Below are 11,053 nucleotides of genomic sequence, written 5' to 3' on the forward strand. Positions count from 1 at the left end.
CTGACTCGGCACATGTAATGACTTCCTTTTTATGACATTGTAAAACAAGGAGGCTGTGTCATGTAAAACAGAGGACCGGACATTTTATCAAATACACGCTCATTGTAGCGCGAAGCCCGGAAACAAATATTCTTAAACAACGACACAAGGGCCGGCATTGAGTGGGTCTCTAAGGGCCTATTTACACGGTACGACTTTGTCGCATGCGACAAGCTTACGACAGGCTTACGACACGAATTGTTTCGTGTAAATCAAACCTACAACTCGCTTACGACTCTTAAGTCATGTCGTAGGCCTGTCGTAAGCTTGTCGCATGCGACAAAGTCGTGCCGTGTAAATAGGCCTTAAGACAACAACCTTTTCAGTGTTTTATGTTCAGATTAAAGATTTTCAAACAATGCGGAACGTGGTTGAATGGAAAGAAATGGAAAATTCGGCGATACGTACGTACTAAATAAAGCCGTTAGGTAATTTTTATCGAAAAGAAAAGCATTGAAAATAGCAACCAGTCACGTAAGCAACTTTCTCAAGACGAAAATGACGAATGTGATAAGTGGCAAATGGAGTCTGATAATGGCAACTGACGACATAAGACAACAGCCGTGCAATTCGTTGTTCATGAATTTCTGTTTCAAGTCGCACTCCAAAAAAATTCATTGAATTCTTTCGGTCATAGTTGCATCCCCCCAAACCCATTGAATGAATGAACCGTCCAAATTAAAAATTTTTGTATTGATTCTCTTGGAGAAATTATCCATGTTTCGTCTGCAATTAACAACCGGATTGTAGCTTTGGGTTCCATTTAAACTTCTGCTGTTCCTTTGATGTTGCCTTGGGAGGGAAGGTGAAAGAGAAGTTACCTACAAGGCAGGGACTTCAATGAAAGCTGGTTACCTTTAGTCTACTGTCGCTAATAAGATCTCTTACCGCCGTCTGATTAGCCTCCGAGGCTATCAGTCGTGTTTTGTTTTCGCCTTACGTTACCTTTTATATCAGCTATTACATCGTACCATTGGCTACCGCTAATGGAAAAAGTTATTGAAACTCTCACAGGGGTCAGTTGAAGTTCACTTTACCAGGATTTCTGTGGTTTGAAGTAGTGGGAACATTGACAAATGTCTAGTGCACGTAAAATGGAGCGTGGGGTTTTTTGTTAAGTTTTGTCCGGTACATCATTCAGTTATCCATTTGATTGGTTGATTTGTTTTTCAGTACTCTCTCACTTCCCCTGGGCGTTACTTTTGAATCAGGAGTACCGACCTGTCGGGCGCGGTTGATCACAATAAAAAAGAAATCAGACCATTGTCAGGGAATAACTGCTTTAGTAAATGCACGTTCTCACCGCTATGGAATCTTCAAACTCGTTAGAGAACTGCTAGAGGAAAGTAATATAAGTACGGAGCTTATCATTGTGTTGAATGATTTTTACAGACGGCTGGTTTCGCTAGCATGAGGAAAATTTGCGTGCCAAAATGGCAAACCTTCGATTTTCAGAAGGACTTATCTTTACCCTGTGCTTGGGTAACATGCAACTCCGTTACTTAAAGCGTTTTTCCTACGAACAGCACTCATTCATTTTAGTTTCAGGCTACTCGAAACACTTCTGCTTCACACGCACTGAGTTGCGTAATGATGCTGAAGAGCATATACTTTGAAATATGCAATGATAAAGGAATGAGATTGCTTCTAGTTCAAATGCTGATTCAAAAAATGACTGTGCCTGAAATATTGTCACTAACATTTTTCAGAGAAGAACTTGGTATCGCCCGAATCCATCTCACCTTTGAACAAGCATCACTCACCTTCACTACTCATAACAGACACAAACTCGATTCTCTCAGGCACTGAGTTGTCAGAAAACTTTTCGCTGCCGTGTAAGGACGTCTTTTGAAGCTCCTTTTATTCTTCCTTCAAAATGGAAAATTGTGATGAACAGCAAGTGGTCAATAACTGAAAAAACTATTTGTCTGTTTACAAGGGTGCGGTCATCCGTGACCTGCAAGGAAACTTCGATCACAAGTTTGAATGATCATAAGATCAGAAAATAGAAATCAGTTGACGATCTCATTGGAAGCTGGTCTTTTATTAGCTTCCGCGAATAGACGTTTATATAAGCTAAGTATAAGGAGCCATCAGTTTTCTTAGCAATGAGTGCCCTGATGCAACTGAATTCGTGAATAATATACAAGTTGCGATTGCGCGAGTTTCGAACACCTTCTTAGGAGAACTAAATCGAGTTATTTTAAATTTCTCTAATTTAGTCTAATTTGTAGAATACAGCTCGGCATTATCTGCCAATCAATTTTGTTTTATGTCCCGTGACAGTTGAAGAAGACGGGTGGCTCACTGTGGAAACCTGATTTTTTAGGACTGTTACGAGAATGGATAGCGATTTATTTTCCCTAAAGTGAAAACTATCACAATGTGTAAAACTTATAAATGCCCATAGACAATTGCTGTTTAGATCCTATTTCCACATTTTACATTCTTTACAAAAAAATAACGTTTTGGCCATTTTTAGGTCTATCACCATTACGGTTTTCTTTAGCAAAAATCACTCAGTTCGAGAGTTGTCGTCTTTGTTTCTATCGTCTGTTGCAGTTTGTTACGTAACTGGTAAGATATTTCTTCAAGTTTTGTAGCAGACCTGTATACAGCTTCTTGGCTTTTATACAGACACGGAGCTGGGTTGACGTCAATACACTTAGAGCTCCGAAGAAATCGCACGTGGAAAGTCCAATATAACAATTGGAAAGAACGTCCTAGATTAATATCACTCGCCAAAAAATGACCTTGGTTCTACATACCAGAGGAGATACGATTCAGTAGGAAAGGAAGTTTGGAACTAACGCTTAAGTCACGAATTTCCCTTGCGGGGGTTGTAATTAGAAATACCAGCGCCACGTCAAGATCTTTGCTAATTAAGCTCTATATTCAACGCAGTGCTCATTTTGTCAAGCTTAATAGAAAGTTTGATTATTAATTACCCATTAAGAACAAACTTCTGGGCAGTAGAGTTAGTGTAGTAAATCTACATTACGTAACTGACTGAACGGCTATCTAAGGTCGTAACCGTTAATTTGCATGATATGAGGGCAATACAAACATTATTCATTCCTTTCTGAGTTTTCGTTACAACTTTGGATCGCGAGACATTCTGGAGGTAGAAAACAAAATGAATTAAGTTAAGATGAATTTTCAGAAGTTAATTGCTCGAAACGGTCAACTCGCACCTTCTTGTGAAAAGAGCCTTTATTTATTGTCGAGTGGCGACCCGAGTGGTCCATTAATACCCGTCACAACACTTTTTGTGGATCCAATCAGCTCTGTAAATGAATTCAGAGACTTAGGTTTTCATTTAACTAGATGCAGAGGTACTGCGAAGGGTGAATAAAATTAAAAAGAGCCTTAAGTTTGACAGGATGTTGAATGAAAATTAATTACCCTACTAGTGATGTTAAACTGTGTGTCCAGGTTTTGTTACGAACTCTCCAATTTTGTTAAAACTATATTTCTAGGCCAAGATCACAACAACAATCGCCTTTAGTACTTGAGTTTTATCCTTTTATTATGCAGTGCCGTTGATGGTTTCTGTGGTTTTTTACGAACAATGTGTCGTAAACACGACGGTGAATCACGCCTCCTCCACTTAATTCCGCATACGATTATCGACAAAGCTTTCCATAATAGTAATCTGATAGCAAGAAACATCAAAGCTTACCGCATAAAAGGCGATCGTGCTAAAAGTGGCCATTGCTTGTTCTAAAAACCTCATTCATTCCCCTATGTAATGTAGCCGATTGCACCTACTCAAGCTATTTTTAGATAATCTTTGATAAAACTTGATGTTTGGCAAGACAAAGCTTAAGATGGAAAATTCGAGGAAGAAGTAGCGAAGGCACAGCATTCGCAAAACAAAGTCTTTCTTTACTTTTTGAAACGGCCGCGAGATGAATTGTATATCAGGCAAACTACATTAATTAGTTCTGTTTTGTGTTTCATTCATTTTATGAAATATCTATAATTAAGAGACTCACAATTGGAGACTTCAAGGATAATGTTTTTATTCTCAATGATCTGTGGTCGTGTTCCCCATTCACAGCAGTTTGTATCATGTTTGCTGAAGTTTTTTTGCGGCATTAGATGTAATAGAAGATAATGTTTCGTTTTCAGAGATATCATGCAAACTTTTAAATACAAAAAGAACAAAATTTGATGTTTTAAAAAGAAAATTTTGTGTTCAGCCTCCTATCAGCAATATTTTCCAAGGACACGAGAGCTAAAGCAAAACGCCTGCATGCACCTCCAGGTCTCTCCCCAAGTCGACGGGTCCATGTATGAGACGATATTCTTTATGCATGAGATGACTCAGTCAATATTCAAACTCACAGCCAAACTCGACAGCCTAATAATAGAACTATGAATTTAAATTTGACAGCTCTTTTTCAAGTAAACATTGGAGCTGCATATAATTTGCGTCGGAAACAATGAATATTTAGAACTATGGCCTCGCCGCCTTAGATCATCATGTAAATTATAGTCCAATAGTCTCGCAGACTGCGTGTATGTTTGTATCTCAGATTGATAGATTTGAACCGATGGTTTACAAATGTTCAAAACCCCTTATGTTTAAATCATAACCTTTGTTCAGCCGATCGTATATATGGAAAAAGTCATGTAATGCTCTATGCTGGCAAAAATGACAACAAAATAAAGATAACCAGTTCAAATTTGTTACTCGCGCTACAGATAGTGACGCCCATGACAAAAGAAATTTTTCCTGAGCTGTTTTAGGAGGTCGTAAGGTATTTGGAAATTACAAGTTCGCGGGTGGCCTCATATGCTTAAGACTCAAGATTATTGTTTGCCGTGGTTAGTTCTCTTTCACCTGCTAAAACGAAACACATAGGACTCTCTGCCCTTTGGACATGACTTCTTTCTGAAAAATCTTTGCTTGTGAAAACCAACTAGCGTAGAGCTCTTGCATGACCTGAACAATTGTTATTCTCTCCTTATTTCGCATCGCTTAGCAGATGTGAAGACGCGATCATAAACAATGTTCTTATTTTGCATATTGGGTGTGCTACAGACAAGGTGACAACAATACACGGGAAGATTTTGCATATTAGACTTCCGCTCTGAAGATGCCCTATTTTGCAATGCGACTTTGATGAAGACTATTCGTCCTGTTAGCTGTCCACAAGAATGTAGAGAAAACAGTTGGATATGTTTGTTACGAGTCTTGTTCAACCTGAATCAGGAAATAATATATCAACTCCACGTAAGGGCGTGATGGTCTTTGAAACTCTCCCAATCAACACTGTGACACATATTTGACAAGCGGCGGTTGAAATTGACAAGACGCTGCACCTCCCGCCAACTTCAACCAATCAGAGCACGACAAGAGCCCCACGTGTAGCAGATGTTGCTAATGAGTGGTGCATTATGGCCTGACTTGAGGTCAAAACCAAATGACGTCTATTCCGGCTTTCACTTGAAGCAAAACTAGAACTATCTAGAGGTGGTTCGAACCTCGCAACGTAAACCACGGCACAATTACGGAGTTGCAGCTGACGGCTCTCGGAGCAACTGTTTCCATATGCCGAGCTCACTTCTTGTCGAAATGGACCGCTCCACAAATGGGCAATTAGAGGCAGATCAGAGAGCTCTGCAAATCGCCCTCGAGCTCTCCATGCTCGGTCTAACGAATGACGACGATCAAACTTCGAACGCGTTTGACGATATTCGTAATAAGAAAAGTATGAACATGACGGAGTGTGTTCCTGTACCAAGTTCCGAGCATGTAGCCGAGATAGTTGGAAGACAAGGTACGTTTTGGAGTCGCTAGCTAGTATGTAATCAAATTAGCTGAGTGACTTGCGGAAACCGCGTGTATTTGACGTGTTTTTGTGCTTGGCTGTATTTCAGGTTGCAAAATCAAGGCTTTGCGAGCGAAGACGAACACTTACATCAAAACACCTGTACGTGGTGAAGATCCCGTCTTCGTAGTAACGGGGAGGAAAGAAGATGTAGCTCTGGCCAAACGCGAAATTATTTCAGCTGCAGAGCACTTTTCGCAAATTCGAGCTCAACGAAAGAACAACAGCCTGAATTCACTTGCTCCTGGGCCACCGAGCCCCACCACTCCGGGACAAACTACAATCCACGTTCGAGTACCGTATAGAGTTGTTGGTCTCGTTGTGGGTCCAAAAGGAGCCACGATCAAACGAATTCAGCAGCAAACGAACACATACATTGTAACTCCATCAAGAGACAAGGAGCCTGTGTTTGAAGTCACTGGAATGCCTGACAACGTCGAAAGTGCGCGAAAAGAAATCGACAACCACATTACTACGCGTACCGGCGGTAGAATGGATACAACAGACGATGTTTTCATCAGTGATGGACTACAAGGCTCCTTCAACGATTTCACTCCCAGCTCGATATATTCCAGCGTGTCGTCAAGCTTCTCTGCGTTTAGTGAGAGGAGCAGTTCGCTGGTTTTGCCTCAGCGTACAAGCTCGGATTCATTCTACGGCTACCCCAGCAGCAAGAGTTCTAGCATCAACGATGGCGGATTTAATCCGATCACCAGCCCATTTTCCGCGAATAGTTTCTTCTTCAATGAACTGCCCTCGCCGGACCGCGATGTTGGATCAGAAGGGAGTTCGTCTGGTTCAGGATTTGATCCTGCACCCGCTCCACCGTCGCCGTCCATCTGGGGAAACGTGCAGTCTACTCGCTCCATCAACGAGCCGGCAGCATTTACACGTAGCTCCAGTTTAAATAGCCAAGCTATGAACTCAGCAATCGGTCGGCCTACAAGTCCACATACCACCGCAAGACGCATGAAGAGCGATCCTCTAAATGGGAACTTTTCGCCACTGTCAGCATTTACTCCATTTACCACCCAGGTTACCACATCAAATGTTTCATCCATTCCAGCTACAAGTTCCAATGGAACTGTCAACACAAGCGAAACAAACGGGGTGAGTACCATTGGTTTTAATTCTGCAGAGGAAGCGAATAATAACAACACCACATTAAGCCCGCTCGGTAAAGATCTCAAAAAGAAGGATTGCGTCATTTGTTGTGAAAGCGAAGTTGTGGCAGCTCTCGTCCCGTGCGGCCACAACTTGTTTTGTATGGAGTGTGCCAACCGCATCAAAGATGAGAATAATTCTTGCCCAGTTTGCCAGAAAAATATAGACCAAGTTCTCCGTATATTTTCTTAAGATCTAAGCACGAGTGTGAGCGATATAACGATACTACATTTCGACGAAGTTCAGTGAATTTGAAATCTATGAATTGAAATGTCATGTAATGCTATAAACATTTTGAAGTAATCTATGGAGTGTATTTGAATTAATTCAGAGAGAATTTTTCTCTATGTATATTTAGTTGAAATTTTCAAGGATGCTTTTAATCTATACTTTTGTTAGTGATAACGTTATGTAAAGCTAGATTTTTTGCTAATTTAAGATTAGTACAAATGAGAAAGACTTAAGTTATGTAAAGAAACCACGTTGCTGGGTTAAATTATCTAGAGAAATAAAAACACGCTTGGCCGTGTTTGGAGCCAACTTACCCAAATCTTATATTCAAAAATTAGTTTCTAAGTTTATAAACCGTCATAGCAAAATTATCTGGAATCAGTAAATGAAAGTACATGCTATATATGAAACATAACCGGGTTAGATTCCTCTACCCAGCACAACGCATAGGTATATTTATGTGGACTATTTTATGTCATATTCGATAACTTTTTTGATACAGTCTTCTAAGGAATTCTATGGCCTTAAAATATATGATATTTGTATAAATAGTCATAATTTCTATATAATATTGTGTTGCACCATAGTTCTATTTACTATTTTAATATTGCTGAGAGAACTCGGCCAAGACTATAGTTCTTCTGTATATTTAGTAGCAGCAAATGCTCGCAGATTTTTCTTGGTCGAGAATTGAGAGTTTAAAGTATTTTTATTTTATGGCACACTGATAATACTATATGAATTATACAGAGAATAAAGTGTAAATTTTATTTTTTGCTATTAAAATTGAGTCTATAATGTGTATTCTTGGATCAAATTTAGCTCTAAAATTTAGATGTTACAGTAGTGTGATTAAGAAGCTTTGCGTGCAGTGTTTTAGATATCAGTATCGTTGGCTGCCGGAAGGCTTCTGAAAATTTTTTTTGCATGGTCACGTAGTTGTATTAGATTTGTTTAAATAAAATGGACTGAGAAGTTTTAGAAGAGCTTTGCTGCCATTGATTGCGTTCAAATACCAGGCGTCTCTCATGGATACGCAGGCTAAATTGTCGAAGAAGGAACTACATGTCAAGCTAGTTAAACGACTCCACGATACAATACGCCTTTCGTGGGCCAACATATTCATATTTTACAAAGTTCGACGCAGAAAACGCGTGAAACATATTTTCATCGGGTTAACATAAATTTGAAGTTTTGTTTATCATATCTCGCCTTCCACCCTTTCGTATTTAAATTTTAATGACCTCAGTAAACACACGGAACGTGTCTTGAACTTTGCATGTCATTACGCCCTTAAAGGAAAGATGGATGCATCTTACGTATTTCGTTTCGCCATGCAATACGCATATATTTGGAGATATTGGGGCAAATAGTTCGCAAGCTACTCGCGTGAAAATCTAGAAGGCGGCCCTTTAAAACAGCTGATAGTAATCAAGAGTCTCGCCATCTAGTTTGCCGGAGCAGCAGGAGTAGTTTCCATAGTTTTTAGTTCGAGAGTCTTGCAGGATGTCGTGCGTGAAATTTACGCTTAGCAGTGCTATAGAAACTAGATTTCAAATGGGTTGGGAAAGGTAACTATAGATCTTTTGCAGGACTTGGTGAAACTTCGATTCTCAAGAGTCAAAATTTACAGAAAAGCTTTAATGTGGATTTTCTTTATTTCAAAGTCCAAGCTTTACACGCTTTGCAAACAAAACGATCGAAGTGGCGCCAATTACGTTGACGTCACACGGAGCTCGCGATTATCATATCATCACCTTATTGGCTGTCGATGACATTAATTATTTACTGTTTACGCTCTCTCGAGTGTATCAGCTGTTTTGCATAAATTGTCCCTCTGGCAAAACTGTGTTTTCCCTGTAATGTTTTGGCAAACTGTCAAGAGCTATTGTGTTAGAGTCTCCCTAGCAAGACCTAATTAAAAACCCTTGCAAACAGTAAAGACCAGCTGCAGCAGTGCCCCAGATTGCAAACCTCCTTATACACAATCTAGCAAATAAAATTCCTTTTTTATGGTCAGTATGGCAGTTATATGGGAGGTTCTAGCTTATCGCTCAGGCTGGTAAGTGATATTGCCCTCGCAACGAAACACGAACTACGCTGCGAAAACAATCTGGCATTATAAAGTCTATTCGTGTGTATGGATGGATTAACAATTTATCACTTTCAAGCAACAAAGCGAATGCCTCCACGTTTAGAACTATTTGCATAATAATTCAGGAATTAACCAGTACCGTTTAGTCAAGCAATGACTGAGGTTTTTAAACTATTACGAAAGGTCCTACGAGTTAGTAAAGTAATTAAAATATATTTCCGCCGACAGTTAAAAATGGTATCCCAATATCAAAAGTCTTCGCAAATGTTGTACAAGAACAGCCACGGCAAAGCTAGAACGCTTTACAATGAGTTGTGATCTTTCAGCTATGTTCAGTCAAATAATTTCTATAGTACTTAGGCGTCATTGTTTTGACACAAAAGGTGCCTTCTAGAAGTTCTAAATGCAGCTTGCTGTTCAAAACTCAATCAATATACAAAGACTAAAATGTTTTGCCTTATTCCTTGGCAACTCTCGTGAACTTCCTTATAAACACCACTTTAGATCTTCTACTTAAACGATGAATAATTTCCTTTCATTTAAGCCATTATTTCTGCTGCTTTTATGAGTTTCCTGTCCTTAATATTTCTGTCGAAATTCCGTTTAAATAACAAAGAGGAAACTATAGGAATCCGATGTTTGTTCTCTTTATTTAAATAAGGACTATGGCTGTTGCACCTACAGGATTAATTAGGTAGCGGTATCTTTGTGTTGTAAGCCTATTCAGACGATGGAAACTAGCTACAGCCATGAAAAGCAAAATAAAAAGACTAAAAAAAGATTCTTTTGGGATTACTGATTTTTTTTTGACTAGGTTCTTTGATGTGACGCAGACATTCAGAGGTGTGATGCCGGCTCAATGCGTTAAAACACGCTACAATTCAGTTTCTTTTAACCTTTGAAATAGGGACTGAAAAGGGTATTCAAAAGAACAAAATACACCTACAGAATTTCCTAAGCTTTTTTTCGGCAATCAAACGTGATGACTACTCCTCCTCCAAATAAAAACAAGTCACGTCTATTACTTTTCACACAAGTTTTAAAGATGCTCTAAGTGAGTTCTGATCCAGTTATAATTATTATTTTTAAAACTACTTCTTCATCAGTAAACTTGCCATTTCTCTTCAGGGAACGACTAATGTACTTTGTTAACAATATTATACCTTATTACAAAATCAAATATCAATTATGACGATCAAGTTGACGTAATGACATCAGCTTGCTTAGTTGGTGAGAGGAAGTCGGAATCTTTCATATGTTATCATTAAGACCGCAAAAAAAAATGTTCTGTAAAAAACTTTTTGTTAGGTTAAGTAGATGGATAAATGAAAAAAATAAGTAAATTTTTATTTAACGAGAGCATCACTTTATAGTAATTCAACTGCGAAACTACTGGAGTGGCCTCGATCCTAAAAACAGCTATATAACAACTTTTGTACAGAGAAACTGAAGGTCTAATTTTAAACGGAATAGGAAATTTCAAAAATAGATTGGGTAGCTAAATGAAATTTATATTGCATTCGGAATAAAATGTTCCACTTCCCTATATCTTAACAAAGAAATGAGCTGTGACAGGCCTTTCAAAAAGTGGCCATAGAATTTGCAAATAAGATTGTTTGAAAAACGATTTGAATACAGCAAAGACAGCATTTACTAAAGTACAGAAAAGGATTAGTCTTAACCA

At 38.9% G+C, this 11,053-nt stretch overlaps 1 protein-coding gene and 1 long non-coding RNA gene across 2 annotated transcripts; one reads left to right on the forward strand and one right to left on the reverse strand.

Moving 5' to 3' along the window:
• Window positions 1-713: 713 nt before the first annotated feature.
• On the reverse strand, window positions 714-2,792 carry LOC131780012 (uncharacterized). The gene is made up of 2 exons (XR_009339831.2): window positions 985-2,792; window positions 714-831 (listed from the first exon to the last, which is right to left on the reverse strand). It is a non-coding gene; the product is annotated as an uncharacterized lncRNA (long non-coding RNA).
• Window positions 2,793-5,474: 2,682 nt separating this feature from the next.
• On the forward strand, window positions 5,475-8,258 carry LOC131780003 (RNA-binding protein MEX3B). The gene is made up of 2 exons (XM_059096621.2): window positions 5,475-5,828; window positions 5,929-8,258. Exons 1-2 carry the CDS (start codon window positions 5,600-5,602, stop codon window positions 7,233-7,235), a joined length of 1,536 nt encoding a protein of 511 aa, XP_058952604.2. The 5' UTR covers window positions 5,475-5,599; the 3' UTR covers window positions 7,236-8,258.
• Window positions 8,259-11,053: the final 2,795 nt, after the last annotated feature.

The sequence above is a fragment of the Pocillopora verrucosa genome, chromosome 4 (genome assembly GCF_036669915.1).
Source record: "Pocillopora verrucosa isolate sample1 chromosome 4, ASM3666991v2, whole genome shotgun sequence".
In the NCBI taxonomy this organism is placed as follows: domain Eukaryota; kingdom Metazoa; phylum Cnidaria; class Anthozoa; order Scleractinia; family Pocilloporidae; genus Pocillopora; species Pocillopora verrucosa.

Bases quoted from the DNA above. Each gene is read 5' to 3' on its own strand.
- LOC131780003 (XM_059096621.2), top strand. From the start codon at position 5,600: ATGCCGAGCTCACTTCTTGTCGAAATGGACCGCTCCACAAATGGGCAA. The intron at 5,829-5,928 runs GTACGTTTTGGA...GCTGTATTTCAG, and splicing joins CGAGATAGTTGGAAGACAAG to GTTGCAAAATCAAGGCTTTG.